This window comes from Seriola dumerili, unplaced genomic scaffold, assembly GCF_002260705.1.
Source record: "Seriola dumerili isolate Sdu_G_001 unplaced genomic scaffold, Sdu_1.0 BDQW01000116.1, whole genome shotgun sequence".
NCBI classification, from domain to species: Eukaryota; Metazoa; Chordata; class Actinopteri; order Carangiformes; family Carangidae; genus Seriola; species Seriola dumerili.
This window is the reverse complement of record NW_019174371.1, coordinates 1,728,158-1,746,406: the sequence shown is the minus strand read 5'-3', so window position 1 is coordinate 1,746,406 and position 18,249 is coordinate 1,728,158. Positions and strand designations below refer to the sequence as shown.

The window sequence follows — 18,249 nt, the reverse complement described above, 5'->3', positions numbered from 1 at the left end:
GTTGTTAACAATATCCACTTTCACCTAATTAAGTGTGTTAAATTAAATCCTGGCATTTGGACATATTTCGGTGAGGGGTTACTAGAGTTCACCTGGCCGGTTTGTGAGGCCACGAGACAAATAGGTTGGTAGCATAAATGATAACTCAGTCGACTGAGACCGATTTCAGGCATCCTAGTTACAATACGGAGTTGCATCAGGATTATAATGTTCAGCAATAATTAAGAATAATAAAACATTAGCTCAGACTCTCAAGGACTGAACAAAAAGAAAAAAAACACTGACTTTCTTCCTTGGCGTTCATGCGCTGGCAGCAGTGAGGGGAACTGAAACAAGAAAAGCCGAGGGGAGTAATTGAGATTTACAATCATTTAATTAATGTCAAATGTAGTTTACAAACGGGAAAGACATGTACCATTTCCAAGAATATACAAGACACAAATTAGTTCTGACACAATCCTCTTGTGCAATTTGTCATCTTTGGGGCAGGTTCGAATCAAAGGAAGATCAGAGGAATCACAGCGTGAACGCGACAGCGCAGCATCACATCCCTTTTTTTTCTTTTTTTTTTCCTATTCAGCGTTTACCTACCAGGATGTGTTGACTACATGATGAGCTAAACCCAAAGGGAACAGAGCAGAACTCGGCTATCAACTCATGCTTTTCTCACCCCACAATTATTCGTCTCGCTGTAAAGAAGGATCCCAGACCCCATTTATTTCTTTCTGAAAACAAACCTTTAAACAGTGGGGCTTTTACATTATTTCACAGTGGATGGAGATGATCAACTTCAGATGCAAACAAGTCCAATGAGAGCGGCGTGAACACTGACACTTGAGATGACGCACAGTCTATTAAAAATGCACATGAACAGAACAAGTGTGTCTTTTGCAGTTAAGGCCATCTTCCTCACCTGTTTTCAGTGAACACAGCACTTATGTCTTATTTTACCACCCGCAGGGGTGGGGGGATGGGGGTGGGTGGGTTGTGTCAACGGGACCACTCGAGATATTTGAGAAGTTTTATTTTTTTTTTTTTCAGCATTTCTTACAACAATACAGACGTCACAGAATACATAGTTTTACAAACACAAAGCACACCACCACCTTGGCTGCTGCTGCCGTGGAGAGGGGAGGGGAGGGGAGGGGAGGGGAGGGGGGGGAGAGAGAAATGATGTTGTTGAGGTTGCCAGTTTAGCCTTGACCATCCTTCTTTCCCCCCTCATCTGTTATAACTTAGAAAGAACCTGCCCTTAAGGGTTGCCATTTTGGGACCTTTGTTGTTGTTGCAGCGCAGCAGTATGAGAACGATGGAAAAAGCTTTCTCTTGAGACGTGAACGGGTAAAACTGAACGTGTCTAGACTATGATCTGAGCATGTTGTTACTCCAACTGAGAGGAAGCAGAAATGGAGGTTTAAAGAAAAAAAAAAAAAGAAAAAGAAAAGAGGCTCAGCTGGACATTGTTGCAACTAAGGAGCAGTTCCATCATTCTGCTTGTTTGCAGAAAAACCTTGGGCAACAGGAATCTCTCCGGTGCTCTGCAGAACAATTACACCACCTACATCCTGACCATCTAATCTCGAGTAGTTTATTATTACTTAAATTTTTTATTCCTGTACAGTGAAATAAAACTTTAACGGCTCTTCAAATTATCTTTTTTTTTTCTTAAAAATACAGAAGGCTTTTTTTTTTCTTTTTTTTCTTTTTGTTTTTTTTAAATTTCAGCCATTTTTTTTTTAACCCCCCCCCCAAACATCATTCCCAAACCCTTCCAACTAAAAACAGGACTTTGATATTATATATTCTGTGTGTGTCTGATGGTAACATGTGCCTGTGTTTGCATCTGTTTGTGTGTGTGTGTGTGTGTGTGTGTGCATGTGTGTGTATGTGAGTGAACTCTATGTCATTTACATCCAACATTGTAAACATACATAGAACTATTTTACATGTGCTTGCACTGCATCTTGGAGGGGGGGAGAAATTTTGGTTTACTTCACTAGAACACCACAAAAGAGGGAAGAGGGGAGGGAAGGGCCCGCTTGGAGAAGAAGAAGAAGTAGAGGGAGAAGAGGTGGAAGAGGAGAGAGTGTCTAACTCCTTTTCAAGGTTGTGAGGTTATTCTCAGTTTGGTTGAAAGCTCAGTTTTTAGTGGCCCTTTTTTAATTCTCTTAAGCAACAGTGGCGTGAAGGTAAGAGTTTCTCTCTGGAATTAGAGAAGAGGAAACAAAAAGAAGCTTTCTGTCAAGTCTTCAGGGTAGAGTCCATTGTCCAGCACCGCTGAGATGTCGAAGAAGAGCGAGAGGGAAAAAAAAAAAGAAGAAGTCTTTATATTCTGTATTAAGTTCCTTTCAGGTCCAGCTGCAGCGGCGTGAAGCCACCATGTCTCAGTAGGGCCGAGCTGGGCGCCTCCACTGACTTAAAAGTCCGTCAGTGGGCGATACCCGGCGTCATGTCGGTGAGGCAGAGGAAACGAGCCCGTTGGCCGCTGAGATTGCAGGTCTCTGTATTTTCATTTTTTTTCATGGGTGGCCAGGCAGCCAGAGAGTCAGTGAGCGCTGCTCAGTCGTTCAGTCAAATCAGTTTCCTCAAAGTTTCAGCGGAGTCCCAGAGACGGCCGCCTCGTCTCTGGACGCTCCCGGAGGCTTTCTGAGCTCTGATCCAGGCCACGAGAGAGAGAGAGGGAGAGAGAGAGAGGAAACGAACGGTGATCGACGGGGAGGGTCGATGAAATCCAAGATGGAGGGAGGAATGGATTGGAAGGACGAAGAGGCGGTTGGGGTGTGTGTGTGTGTGTGTGCTCTTTACAAGTAGACACGCCTCAGGTCTCCGGGTGAGGTGATGGTGTTGCACTGTGGACACAGCTTCTTGTTCCCCTGTGACGGACAGAGAAACAACAGTCAGCTTGGATGTTTAGAGAATGAGTTCAGGTCATCATATGGTGATATCTACACCACACACAAGAGGGTTCATTCATTCACTCAGGGTTACACTGCTGAAATAATGAGAAAATGCATCAACAACATATTTGTGTAAATTTAAGGATTTGCTGCTTTTTCTCTCCGAGTTGTGGAGAAGAGTTTGGTGACATCACGACACTGTGAGGTATTTTCTTGCAATAACTTTTTTTTTTAATGATGATGTATTATCAGTCTACAGTTACATTATTCCAATATAATTGCACAGAGGAGCTGTGGCTCTGCGCTCTACTTCACAATAACACTGACCAGACTCACTGATGCAAACAGACCTGCTGTACTGAACTCAGCTGGATCCAGCTCTTCAATATCAAACTCCAAACCAGCTTCAACTCAGACCACATTTAGTAAAATACGTCCAGCTGGTGGTGAACAAACAAACTTGTGCTTGTGTGGTAACACATCTCCACATTGTGAACGACCGAGACATTTGTCTCTATTTTTCCCAACTGGCGAAACTTGAGAAAGTTTTATTTTATTTTTTTTTTCTTCTCTGATTTATCACCAAACCAAACGAAACGTACAATATAACTAATAAATCGCAACACATCTTGCAGGCAGTGTACTGTGCGGTCCAGAGGTCGGAGACCACTTTCTGGTGGTAAAAGACTTTTGGGCGCCACTCGTTCTGCATTGGACCGAGTGTGTGTCCTTTGTTGTGTGATGTTATTGCGTCTGATAAAAAACAAGAAAATGTTGTTAAACCAAGTCGAAAAACTCTCCAAGTTGTTGCTTTTTGGAACCAACTCCTCCGCAGTGAAGCGGAAAGCAACACCACCTGTCCCTTTAAAGCCGTCCATGGTGCTGTACTGATATCATGACAGTAAGACTTATTATTATTATTATTATGATGATGAACAATATTATCTGAACAAAACAAGCGATTTGAAGATGTTATCGTCAGAGTTCTTCAAACTTGTGATGGATGTTTTTTAATAAACAACACACTTAACTAGAAAAATAGATTAACGGAAAAAATGAAAGTCATAGTTAGTGGTCGAGCTACAGGTTCGGTCTGTGTTGGTGATGTAGAAGACACAAGTCATTCCCGCTCCTCTGCAATAAAAAGGCTGCACGTTAACAATACGATGCGTCTTCAGCGCCTGACGGTGAGCGACACTACGACAACCTCCTCCTTGGATGCGAGTCTAAACCTGCCTGTTCGCAGCACAGTACCACCTTCTCAGTCTCCCCCTCTCTGCCCTCACCCTCTCCCCCTCTGCGCCGCTTTGAGTGTGTGCCATCTGCAGTAAAGCAGCAGGTGATAATATGCAACACAGGGCTGACGGTGTAACAACACTCTGACTGGGTGGTCTCCGCCGCTGTCCTCCACCTCTCCCGACTCTTTTCCCACTGCCTCGCTCTACCAGTCGGCTCTTGCGCTGGCTGCAGGCGCATTCCTGCCGACAGCTTTCATTGTTCTGGTTCTCCATTGGTTGCAGATGTATGAATACATATAAATGTCAAATCAGATTATGTAAATGACTCGAGTATAGTGGCACATCTGGAGCTAACTAGCAGAGGAAGCAGCAACTGGATCTTTTAAGTCATGGAAGAATCGGTGCTAATCGCTACGACTCTTTGCTTCCCACACTCATAATTTCACATTGTTCTATATTATACCCTCCCGAAAAGTGGCATGCGCTATATATTTAGCCCACAAATATTACCACCAGACGACCATCTGTGTGGTATGTGAGGCCTTTGCTCAGTCAACTGGTATCTGTGTAGAAGGTGTGCAAAATGTCAAGGCTGCGAGTTGAGTAATGGAGTCTTTAGGGAAGGACATGCTGTATGTGTGATATCTAACACAGGTACAACAGAACGCAGAGGTCGCATAACTGGAGCGCCGGCACCTTCCCAACCCTCTGTGGTCACTACGAACGTTCAGGCTCCTCTGACCCCAAAGATTTATAGGCTGCTTCTTCCTGCAAGCCACTGAATAAACTCTTTGGAGTTGGGTGCACGGGCGAAGGTGGTCTGAAGGGTGAACACACACACACAGACACACACAGACACACACAGACAGACAGACACACACACACGGGATGAGATTGAGGTGGTGCAAGAGTCTGGCAGATCTCACATGCTCCTGCTAAGAGGATTTGTGGCTCCAGAGTACTCAAAACAGTCTCTTATTGTCTACAAGAGAGAATGAAGGAGGAGGAAGAGAGTGGAGGAGAAGAAAGGGAAGGGAGGAGAGAGGAGGAAGGGTGGAGGTTGTTAAGTCTGGGATCCTACACATGGTTTAAAATGGACGCATACAGGTTCCTGGTTGAGATTCTTGTCATACTAGCGTCTATATCTTCATCACAGGTGTTGCTATGGTGATGCTATGCACACATGGCACCAGAAAGGATGAGGATCAATACCCAGCCTTATAGTACAGTATGTTAAAAAATCTTTCTTGTTTTCTGTTAGTGTGTATATTTTTTTCCCTGTGGCCTGGAAGTTGGCATGACGTGTGAATGAGTGCGTGTTTGCAAACAGGTGCGTGGCAGGACGAGGAGGTGATTGGTGGACAACCCTGAATCTGGCAGCTGATTGGCTCCTGTCGGATGGCGATGGCGAGCTGCAAGGGGAGAAACTCATCTACCTCGTGTCCCGAACCGGCAACACCATGTTCTGCATTAACTTTTGTCAAATCAAATAATTATTTTAATTGTTTTTTAAAAAACAAAACAAAAAAATTCCTGGTTCATCTTTTACAGACAAAATAAATTATTGATCGATCAAGAAAATAACCAGTCACAGCCCTGCACTTGTGAATGAACTGTATCAGTGCTCTTATTAAATTATAAAGTCGTTTCAGGCTGATGTTTTGTGTCAGGGTTTCCTCATGTAAATATCGTTTTCTACAGTCGAGCCACTTAATGTTTCCTGGTGTCTTATAATTAACATGTGTACGTCATTATTAACAGATGAGATGTCTGGCCTGAAAGCCACGTGAATGTGTGAAACAACGACTGACAGATTCACGTGCAGAGACTTATTTATAAAACATGATCTTCTCTGACGTGTCCGGAGAATTCCCTGGTAGAGAAACACCTGTCACGCTCCCAGGACACTAAAATATACAAGAGGAGTAACAGTGTTTTTCACTCCTACGCTGTGTGAGGGAGACCTCCTCTTGTTTGCACGCCTGTCGAAGTTTCTGTACCCCTGTTTGGTGTGGGCTGTGTGTGTGTGTGTGTGTGTGTGTGTGTGTGTGTGCGTGTGCCTGCGCCCGTCACGCTGCGCTCCAGCTGCCTTGCTCATTAAAGCGGTAAGGGGCTGGGCTGACGTTAACTAGATTCCCAGGCATTTACTTTGATCAGGTTGGCTCTCCCATTTTTATAGCTGTCTCCAGGCTAAGAGTTTTATGCCCTGTATATTAGACTAGTGACGGCAGCATGCACACACACGCACGCACACACACACCGTATACAGGTAACTAACAGATGGAAACAATGGGTCTCATTCAAGAAGCTTTTCTCACCATTTCTCTTAAAAACTGAGTAAAAGAAAAATTAAAAAAACAAAACAAAACAAAAAAAAACACCCTATAATAAATGGAGAAAACATGCTGCTGATTTATTTGTCGCCAAATTAAGTTCTTCATGATTCAGTACTGATCTGAAATTGGACATCAGATCCTATTTTGCATCAAATTAAGCCACAATCCAAATGATAACCGTAATTTGCTGGAAAGATCGTTAATCAAATGCCAAAATGAGGGATGTTTTTATGCATTATACTATCAAATATCAATCAAATCACTGGGTAATTTCGGTATTACACTGTTTGGTATTACACCGGCACAAACCATTTCAAAACCACATCGAGCCGAGGCCAGAAAAACCTACAGTGACGCAGGTGGAGATTAAAGCTGCATGAAAGTTGGGAGACAGCTTTGATGTTCTTAGATCTTTACCTCTAGTGGGGGCAGATCTCTTCATGTTGACATGCTTACAGTTTGCACACTGTCACGCTACATTAGCTCAAAGTGTCACAGAGGCTGATGGGAATTCCCTCGTTAAGTTTTTTGGGGTTCCCTGTCATGAACAGAAATTCTGAGCTACTGACGGTGTTTCATGAAAAGTTTTGAGATTTTCAGGGTCTGAGTTCGTCGCCTTGGGAGCACGAATGTCATGAATGATGCTCAATAACCGCAAACAATCGTTCAATCCACAAATTTCCACCCTTGTCTTTGTGTCTGGTCCTTGAATTTCGCTAAGAGTGTGACGTAAATTGAAAGTCTGACATCAAATGGAGCTAACGGTAGGGAACAGGTGAGCAGGACGAGGCTTGAGGGACAAAAGAGAAGGTGAAAATTAGGAAAAATACAATGAGGTGAGACGAGAAAACTGTGGAGAGAAAAGAGGAGGAAACGGCCACGAAATGAGAGAAAGCAAGTGTGTTTATCCTCCTCCAACAGAAACTCTGGTTTTCTCTGCGCTCCATTTACCACATTAGCACCAGCTAATTACACACTACTGAATACATTAGACTAACTAATAACCAACAAGACCACTGTGGTTGGTGTGTGTGTGTGTGTGTGTGTGTGTGTGTGTGTGTGTGTGTGTGTGTAGACCCGAAGCACTATGTAGAACTCATCAGAGGTTTGCGTTGACCACTTTATTCCAACATTTTAACAAGCCTTTTGGGGACCATTCCATCTAAGCTTTCCCCCACTGAGAACTGGAAGTGTTTGTATTGGCTGGATTGTGTGTGTGTGTGTGTGTGTGTGTGTGTGTGTGTGTGTGTGCGCGCAGTGAGAGAACAGGTCATTTGGGGAATATTCCATTTTAGTTCCTCCCTATGGGGCACGGACACAGAGAGAAACTCACTGACTAGGAAATGAGGCTGCAATAACTGCATGTCACGAGAAGCTGCCCTGCAGGAGTGTATGAGTGTGTGTGTGTGTGTGTGTGTGTGTGTGTGCGTACCAGAGTCCTGAGCCAGCATTCTTCACAATGGACATGCCAGCACTGGATGGAGGTGAGTGGCATCGTGTAGGAGTCCTAAGAAAAAGAAACAAGGGAAAGAAGAAATTAAACCAAATTGACGACACACACACACACACACACACACACACACACACACACACGCCAGTCAGCAACAGCCAGAACAACACTGTACACTCCCTGACCAACCAACAGCATCAAACCACTAACCATCAAACGACACAGCCAGCAGCCACAGAACCACTGAGCAAGGCAGCATGGGGGGGCAATGAACCGGAAACCTGCAGGTCGCACAGACACACACAAACACACACACACTCACACTCACACACACACACACACACACAGAGACACGATACCGGGCAAGCAACGAGCAGAGACGGAGGGGAGCAGGCAGAGGAGGGGAGAAGATGTGGGGGGGGCAGCCATGAGTGAACCCAATCTGATGGGCGCTCTTTTCTTTTCCTCACGAAAAGAACGGAGAGATGAGGGAGGAGGAGGGGAGTGGGGGGGGAGGGAGTGCCTTACCCTCCGTAGGGGCTGTGGGAGGAGCCTCTTTATGCCGCTGCCGTAGCCACCAATCACAAGGCCCCTGTACAGGCAGTACAGGCCGAGGGGGAGGGACTTAGGCTGCCTCTCTCCGACCTCACTGGCCAGTGGCCGGGGCCCTGGCCACGCCCCTAGGCTCCTTGAACTCTGCGCCTGACTGGATTACGCACGCTTTCCTCTGCGGAAGGGAGGGGGTGGGGGTGGGAGAGGGAGAGGGGGGAGGGAGGGAGGGGCGAAAGGTGGCAGCTAATCATAGTGCCGGGCTTGTGTTGGTTGCGCGTGCGCGCACACACACACATACACTCTCCACAGTGCAATATGAACATGTGTGTAGACAAGTACACTGACCCACCCCCACACACACACACACACACGCACGCACACGCACGTAGGAGTGAGCGCCAGCGACAGCCAGACAGACAGCCAATGAGCAAAGAGCAATGAAGCTTTGACTTTGAGCAACTTTGAGGAGTGTGATGGCTGATGACTCGACCGAGCCGCTTCATGCCAGTCGGACGCTCTACAGGTCGGATACTGCAACTACAGTCAGTGACACCTGAACGCTGAAACCATCCACTGACTTCCATTCACGTTGCTAACACAGGGATACACTGAGGTGGGCGTGGCGAGTGTTGAGGGCGCTCGCCGGGCTCACGCTGTCGTGTGAATCTTAATAATGCTGGGAGAGTAAAGTTGGGATATCGGCAGCTTTAAATTGTACCATTATTTTTTTGCTGTCTCCTGTGAGCTTTGGAAGTGCAATATTAAGGACTAATGTATAATAATATAAATAACTTGGCTACTTCTAATGGAAGACGTGCTGATAGCCTCAGATTGGAGGGGTCAGCACATAAAAACACCTGGCTCTGATTTCTGGCATGTTTCAAATAGCCGTTGGTATTATTATTATTACAGATATGTGGTATAGCCAAATATCAGTCTTCCAACATTATCCCGGTTTTCTGTGCTTTTCATCTACAGCACTGTTCTGTTCCATTCACAGACTTTGTCTCGTGGACCTCCATGAAAATAACCAATACTACATTTCTTTTTATACATTTCTCTAATTATGGGAATAAAGGCAGCAGCAGATCCTCTCTCACACGTCTCAACAGGACAAAGTTGAATGTTCCTTCTATAAAGCACCAGTAGATGGGGGTAGAAACCCACTCACCGGACTGAAGCCCAGCTCTGAGCTCGCCTCAGAACCGGGAGAGGATAACGCACAACTTGAGCCAACTTGGCTGCAGCAGGAGAGCACTTGTTTCCCCACTTACATACAACCACCTGAGCACGGGGAGGTTGTGATGCGTAAAGAAACATTCTGAGGGAACACGTGTAAAGACTTGAGTCACTGAGTCATAACTCAGGTCGCAGGGGAAATCTCCGGCTTCTCTGACACACCTTCCATGTTTTTAACTACTTGCCAACTAGTGAGAGTGACCTGACTTTAAGATCAGACACAGTGACGGGGGACAGTGACAGGTTAAAGACAGACAGAGACAGATTAGATAGAAGATGTGTGTGTGTGTGTGTGTGTGTGTGTGTGTGTGTGTGTGTGTGTGTGTGCGTGTGTGTACGTACACATATTTGTGTTATTCTGTAAGCCTGTGTGTGTGTGTGTGTTTGTGTGAGATGTGGGACAGTGACAGATGAGCAGAGAAGAGCCTTGTGTCTATGGGGCAGTGAGTGATCGATCGCTGTGCCTTGCCCTCCGTGTCACCTCGGGCACCCAGCGACCTTTAGGAAGCGCAGGCGTCGGTAATTACCCACTTCTCTCTCTCTCTCTCACACACACACACACACACAGGATGCCGACGCTGCACTGTCCACAAGCTTGAAGGATGACAGGATGGGTACTTGACACAAAGCAGGGTATGCAAACACTGATGGGGTGGGGGGGTGGGGGGTGTAGGTACAGTCACACCTCAAGCATCTGATGAACATGAATATTGACGACGTCCCTCATTCTGCCTGATATTGTCAAGGAACGACACGCGGCTTCCATCATTGATCTCAGAGTCCAATCAATCACCTACACAAGCTGTGAGGCACAGGAGCCTCGTCTCACTCTACAACACAACACTACTTGCCCCCATCTTATGCTTTCCGGTTATTCTGTGTCACATTTTGTGCACAATTAACCTTTTGTGTGAGCCGTATACTCAAAAATATATATTTTTTTGTTTAAATATAAGTCGTTCAGATGGTAAAGCGATGGTAAAGCCTTCTGCCAGCAGACAATCCTGTCAACTCACAAAGCCATGCAAGAGCGGAAACCACCACAGCACAACAGTGACACAACACCAGCAGCACTCGAACATCGAGACATCCAGAAACCAAAGAAATGCCACAGACACTTTTCCAGCACACAACAAAACACACTAAACAACCACGTTTTGGAGTCGGATCAAAGGAGGAAAAAAAAAAAAAAAAATACTGAATGGACGTTTGCTTGATGAACAATATGTGAGTCAAGTGGGCAAAGAGCAGTGCAGGGGAAGTTGTATTAAAGATCCTTTAGACTGGCTGACACTGACTAAGGGTCCGACAGAGGAAGTATGGATCCTTTAAAGAACCAGGCCGACCCTGCACCACCAGCTTCACAGTCACCAAAGCTAATATCATGAGGTTTAAAATTAGCAAAAGATTCCCAATGCCCACTTCTGAGTGTGATGTTTAAATTTGACACCAGATGTATAACATGGTCTTCTGTTGTATTAATGGTAAATCTATTTGTATAATTGTCTTTTCTCTGACACAAGATGCTCAGAAGAACCAACAGAGGAGTTTACACTTGGCTTCCATTGTCCTGTGTCCTTCCTGTGACCTACGTGTTGCTGACTGACGACTACCTCAAACCACATACATGCAAAGTACAATGTGGCCACAAGCTCACAACGACTGCCTGAAGCCTTCATTCAAAACCTGCCTAATGTGCAGTGGGTTGTGGGATATTTAAAAAGTTCCCCGTGGAGTTGTTGACATCTTGTAGCTTTGTGGAGCTGTTCTGCTATGAATGGGTCTCCATTGTGTTTACACGTGGCCCCTTTAAATCTGGACAGAGGGAGATATTCACAGGAGTATTTGGCCAATTAGTGCAGACTTTGGAGGATCCAGCCTCTCGATTGCGACACAGCATCTGAGGAGGGACACGTCCCCCTCGGAGGGTCTCCTCGGGGATTGTGGGGATGATTTACTATGAGCATTAAACAGAGAGCGCTCACATGACTGTGATACTCACCATGCAGATGAGACACTTGTATCGGTCTCCTCTCAGTATCTGCTTCTCCAGCTCTCTGATTCGAGCCTTCAGAGCCTCCATGGTGGTGGCTGTGGACTCCTCCTCCGTTACCCTGGAGCAGAGGAGGGGGAAAGGGGAAAAAAAAAACAACAAGAGGAAGAAAGATTTATTTTAGGTTTGACATTAAAAGACATACAGACACAGGTACGAGGACGGTGTGTGAAATTCCACACCAGCCGGCGCTGACGAGGTGAAGTCAGGCTGAGTCTACACTGAGGAAAATAAATCAGTTAACACGAGAAAACGACTTGTGTGTGTGTCCACACAGGTGTTTTCAAGTTGTTTCTTTTAACTTTAACGTGAACATTTACTCTATCACACGCAGCACTCAATCAGGAATACGTGTGTTCATTCCCCGAGGGTCATTTACTTCTGTCTAAACTTTGATTCTCCCTGGCTCCCTCTGCTCTCTGTCAGTGTGCAGGATGACATGTTTCTCTCTCTCTCTCTCTCTCTGCACACTCACAGTCAGGTATCTTTAAAGCCTCCCATCCTTTCTTTCGCTCTCCGTGTCCGATATATAGTATGACATCCCTCTGTTTAACACAGCTGTATCCTCAAAGGCCCTATCTTACCCCAGATTTACAACTCCAGCCCCCTCCCCTGACTCATTCCCACCATCCTTTAATTGTGGTCACACTCCGCCCCTCCTTTCCGCTCCTCTTTCTCGCCCCTTCCCGACTTTCACTTAAATGCCCTGTCGTCTTTTTCTAACATCTCACGTTCACCTTTCATCCTCTGCGTCTCCTGTTATATTTTCCCATCTATCCCCGCGTCCGTCTCTCCCTCGCAATTTATTTCCTTGCCTCTGTATTTATCTCCTCGTGTCCTCCCTTCATCTCTCCATCCACTGTCCTCCCTTTCTTCCTGCCTCTAAGCAGCCTCTGATTAATGTGTAGCATGATAACAGAAAATGTGCATTTAACACTGTCCAGCAGCATATGAAGCAGCCATAACTAAATCAATACGGCCGACGCGCAGACCACAACGCTGATGATGATGATGATTTGCGCGGAGAGATGAGGCCGTGCGAGCCAGCCGGTGTTTATTACGGCCATCCGCTCCTCCTCCAGAAAGATGCAATAGCACTGTGTGGGTGTGTGTGTGTGTGTGTGTTTATGGTGATGTGGTCATTTTGCAGCCTGATAGCTGGCTGATCTATGGTATTGATCTGGATGGGGAAGGACAAGCGCAGAAAGGGAAGGGAGGTTGAGTGCAAAAGGGAATTATAAGTGGCTGTGTGTGTGTGTGTGTGTGTGTGTGTGTGTGTGTGTGTGTGTGTGTGTGTGTGTGTGTGGCCTAGGATATGGCTTCATTTGCTGCATCCTCAAACAGCAGAGCCTACAGGGGGAAAGAAACAAGGATCGACTTTTTCAATTTCCTTCCGAGAGTCAGTTTTTTTGTTCATCTTTTGCATCTGTGCCACACCAGGAGTTTTACACTTTAATTCCTTCAAACAAGCTCATTAAAATAAATTGAACATTTAAACTTAATTAAAGATTAAATTAAAATTAAACATTTCAGGTCTGTACGGTCATCAGCAGACGTCTTCAAACACCCGAGCGTTACGCTGAATTGTACGTGTTTAGCAGAGAAACCTTATGATCGGAGAAAGTGAAACTTCTTCTTGGCAGAAACTTGTTCTTCTGGAAACTTTGACGGCTTTAGCTTTGATCGTGTTCCATGACAAGACAGCTTAGTTTTCTAGCGTGATGTGCAGACAGTCTGCGCTATCTCTCGCTTCGGGCTGCACCTCAGCAACGTTCCCTCGCAGATTTGGGCAGATGACGAAATTTACGTCATTGCTGACTCATGCCGAACCTTGCGGCCATGGAAACCATGAATGAGCCTTTCCATCTTCCAAAAGAGATGATGATCTTCAACAACGTTCCCCATTCTTTCTGCTCCTAAAACACACGATATTTACAGATCATACCATCTTGATTTTGATTGGTTGGCAGGTGTCCTTTAATGGAGGCAGAAAAGCAGCGCTATCTTCCATGTCTCCAGTTTTCTGCTTTCTCTGTTGATATTAAGTGAATATCTTTTTGGATTTGACTGGTGTTCAGACACATTGAGCAATAAGATGATGTCACATTTGGGCAATTATTAGTTGCAGCCAGACTTGTGGCATGTTATTGCTTTGAGTCGGGTGGCTCTTTCCTTCTGCAACATTCATCACCCTTACATATTGAAAACATCACTGTCCTCCCCCGACAGGGAAATCAGATGTCAGGGCCAACTACAGAGCAGCATCACTGAGCCTGGTCAGGACTTTTCTCCATGAGGAACATTTCAGCGTGTTGCCTGTTTGTCGTCAAAGAGACTTGAAGGACACCGTCTCTAAACCCCGAGCCGCCTCGCCACCACTAATACGGCAGGAGGTTCTGCCTCCTCCATGAGGTCTCTGGGAAAAGTCGACCTTCTCTGGCTCCGCCCTGTAACCCCATCACCATCCCGGGTCTATAAAGACATAGTTGGGACTCCTGGTCTGACTCGCCACTCCATGCCCTATAAACTGCTTTACCCTCTCCTCTTATAAGTCCTGAGCTTGTAAAAAGCCATTTAGCCTTGATTAGCCTGCTAGCTTATAAAGCAGCAGTGGACTCTGGCCTGGATGGGACTGGATGGGGGTCGTCCCTCAAACACGCTTGTGTCTTTCTTTTAACAGCTGCAATAAATCCCCCTGTCGCTCAGTCGACTTAACTCTGCCAACGGGCTCTCCTTCCTCCTCGGAGTTAAAGAGCGGAGGATTGAAGTTTTTCTCTTAAGAAAGATTCACATAATAACACTACTCCCCTCCTCTCCATTATCCTTCCATCTCTCTGATGAATGTTCATTTGGTATGGCTAATTTATAGAAAACCGCGTTTAAAAAGTTGTTGAGTTTCCCAGCGTGATTCAATGACATGTTAATTTATCTTTATGCGGCTGCGGCCATCGCAACGGGGGAACGGGGAGGTAGAGGGGGAAGTAAGAGAGGAGAAGGAGGAGGAGCAAAGATTTAATGGAAGTAAAAAAGAAGAACGGGATGATTTCACAGGGCTAAGGAAAGGAGAGACAACTCTCTGGGGCTAAATGTGACGCGCAGAGAGATGAATAGCGTCTCCACCAGCAGGAACCACAAGTAAAAAACCTTGAGTTTAAGGCTTTTATGCTATTTGTGTGTGTCACTGATTTAAGCTGGCTCAGGGGTTTTCAACCTTTGCAGTCTTGGAGCCAAAATAGGAAAATTTATTTCACTCTGGGACCCACGCTTATAAAAACATTGTCATGTTAATTTACAGGAACAAACTAACCACTCAACTCGGGTTACAACTTAAAATGTAAAATATTCTGGGGTCAAGGACTAAACAATGATCGTCTGTCTGGGTTGGCTCTTACTCGGTGTAACAGTGAGTTTCCATGAATGTGGGTCCTGGGATCAGACAAGTATCACTGACATTAGCTTCATCAAAGCAGAATCCTTTTCAATCCCTCATCTGAGATCTGTAATAAGCTTTTCAGGGCAGATTCAGAGACGCTCCATCTTAATGTTCTGTAGCTCAACGGCCAGATAAGCGGCATATACCGTGTTACATGTTGATAACATGTGAAGCTTCATTTTGGCCTTGCGTCAAGTTACTTATGGATGTCCCGACTTACTTTCCTGTGTTGTTCTCCTGCACTGTGGACTGCTGATGTCAGTACAACACTCTCCCTCCGGTCATGGGTATTTACTGGCACGTATTGTACATCTGTTTGCACCGTTTGTGTTTCTGTTAGCGTCAGTGAGCTAAGTGGGGACGAGCCCTCGGGGCTGGTTGGTTCTTGACTGAACTTGTGGCCTTGATCGGAAGATCTGGCATCATAAAACCGCAAGCAACCAACACTTAAAATACAACTCCCAGTCACACAACACGCTACTACTCCGCCGTAGTTACTGCCCTGTAGGGCTTTTTCTGGATGCTGTGTAAATGTTTGTGGGTGAAAGAAAGTGATACTGCAGTATGTTTCTATCTGGAGTCATCCCTAAAAACAAGAAGCAGGGAAGCCAGACAGAGACAGATAGATGGCTCTGTCTCCCCTCTATTTAGCGCTCTGTCCCCAACATGTGTGGGGCTATTTCTCATTTCATTAGCGTGCGTGCGTGTGTGTGTGTGTGTGTGTGTGTGTGTGTGTGTGTCTGTGTAACTGAAGACCTCTACCATCCATCTCAATCAGCCCTGTGTCTTAATCTACTGTCTACCTACATTTCAGCCTCCCCCAGCTTCCCTCTCAACACAGGGACGGACAAATGAGAAACATTACAATTAATAAAAAATACATACATTTCGGAAACTGTCTTCTAGCAAATGTTTTATCCACCAGGTGGGGAAAAATACATTTCTCACATGTATGTGCTGTGAAAATAGCAGCAGTAAATCTCTTTAGAGCATCATTCTCTGCTGCACCCTGTTAACTGAGGCCTTAACTACACTGACACACCATGATAAAACATTTAAGTCACTATTGATTTCCCCTGCCTCAGCCCGATGTGTGTGTGTGTGTGTGTGTGTGTGTGTGTGTCTCTCTCTCTCTGTGTGGAGGTCTCAGATGGCAAAAGGGAAGGGATGGGGGGGGGGGGGGCATCTTGTAAGTGCCTGAGAAAAATTGAGACAGAGGACTGGGAGAAAAGAGAAATGGGAACGAGGAAGAAGGGAGAAAGAGAGAGAAATGTGGCTCAGGGCCAGAACAATAAAGAGAGGAAGGAGCGAGGAAAAGGCAGAGACTGGGCAGTGTGTGTGTGAGTGTGAGTGAGGGAGGGGGTGGGAGGAGGAGGAGGAGGGTAAAAATCTAGCTTCATCACTTCCAAATTGAGGACAGATTCAATTATTTGCAGAAACCACATGGAAATCTCTCCGCATTGTTCCAGCTGGAGCACCAAATTTGGCAGCAATCGCATTGGCGGCATTGGAGGGGCCATTTATCTTGGAGGGGGAAAGAGCGTCTCAGGCGTTGTACGTGTATATGTATATCTGTGTGTCTGTGTGTGTGTGTGTGTGTGTGTGTGTGTGTGTGTGTGTGAGCTCATTTATCTTGCAGGGGAATGAGCAGGGGAACGAGGACGCCCCGGGAGGCGACCAGATCATTACCCATCTGGGATCAGAGACAGAGAGAGAGATTTCACTAACGCTGCCCTGTGCAAAGCCCCACACACACACACACACACACACACACACACACACACACACACACACACACACACACACACACACACACACACACACACACACACACACACACGTACAATGTATCAATGTAACGAAAGGAGACAAATCTCATTTTCATTTGGGGACGGAGGGACACAGAAGCTCCACAAATACGGGCATTTATAGCGAGCGGAGAGGAGTAAGGCAGGGAATTGTTCCAGCCAGCCAGCTGACTGCTTGTTCCAATGCAATCATTCAGCATCTCGTTGGCTCCCTTTAAATGGATACTTAGATTAAGGCGTGTTCTGCTCCAGGTGGCCCCTAAGACCTCCGGCGAGAACATCATGTTGTAACACTGCAAGCTACATTTGGGCCATAAAAGAAAGTCGTAAGATCTGATTGTCTGAGGAGAAATTAATATTTATGCCACCTGACAATAATCTTTAGGTGAAATTTAGCTACGGGACGCACAAGCGATTTGAAAGAAATGTTGTGAGATTTTTCTTCTTGCTAGAATTTATTCCCTTACTGTTATTAGTCTGACGTAATGTATGTTCTGGGGCTGTGGCTCATGTTCGGCCCCCACACAGTCACAAGTCCCTCCACAGATCGCATCTTTATATTCTGGCTTTTGGACCTTCATTACTTCCTGCTACATCCCAGTCTGTGTTTTATCAACGTTACTTGTCGTTACACGGGTGATTTTTTAACCTCGCACTAACAATTGCGTAGCGCCTTAAAATCAAGTGACTTTCTGCTGCGGATTCACCGATCTGCCCTTTTTCTCTCCTGACACACATTCTGAAATCTCTCCTCAGGACATCAGCCAATATAAACAGTTTGATATCACTGCTCTCTTCCTGTTCCCACATTTAAATGTGTATCCTAAGTGGAGACTTGTTTATATCAGATATCAGATTGCTGTGGCAGCCTGCCTCCGCTGAGTAAATGTGAGTGACAGCAGATATTAGTGAAGTTTTGTAACGACACTGACGAAGTAACCTTATTGTATATGGATCGGTCACGTCCGGCCGGGTTTGAGATCTAATTAATGTCAGTATCTGAGCTGATAATTACTTTCAACCTTGAGGCGACTGTTATTAGTTATATATGTCCATCTATCCAGCGGCCCCCCTTCCAGAACTATGACGATCTACTAAACTTTGAAACGTGTGGTGACTTTAGTAACCGGGTCATCGGTTCAGGAACTTCTTACAATCAGCACACACACATGTGGCCGTGTGTTTGTGCAAACAGGGCAGCAGGAGCAGGGCGACGGTTCCTCACTGTCGATGATGTTGACCT

General features: G+C 45.7%; 1 protein-coding gene across 3 annotated transcripts in view; it reads right to left on the bottom strand.

Annotated features, from left to right (window-relative positions):
- Positions 1-1,755: 1,755 nt before the first annotated feature.
- Positions 1,756-18,249, bottom strand: part of LOC111223817 (E3 ubiquitin-protein ligase RNF220-like) — a 181,911-nt gene continuing 165,417 nt past the window's right edge. For all 3 annotated transcript variants that reach the window (XM_022748098.1, XM_022748099.1, XM_022748100.1), the window contains 3 exons: positions 11,715-11,826; positions 7,904-7,978; positions 1,756-2,873 (listed from right to left, as the gene is read on the bottom strand). In XM_022748098.1, coding sequence (XP_022603819.1) covers positions 2,802-2,873; positions 7,904-7,978; positions 11,715-11,826 — 259 coding nt within the window. In that variant the 3' untranslated portion in view covers positions 1,756-2,801. The remainder of the gene's footprint in view (positions 2,874-7,903; positions 7,979-11,714; positions 11,827-18,249) is intronic.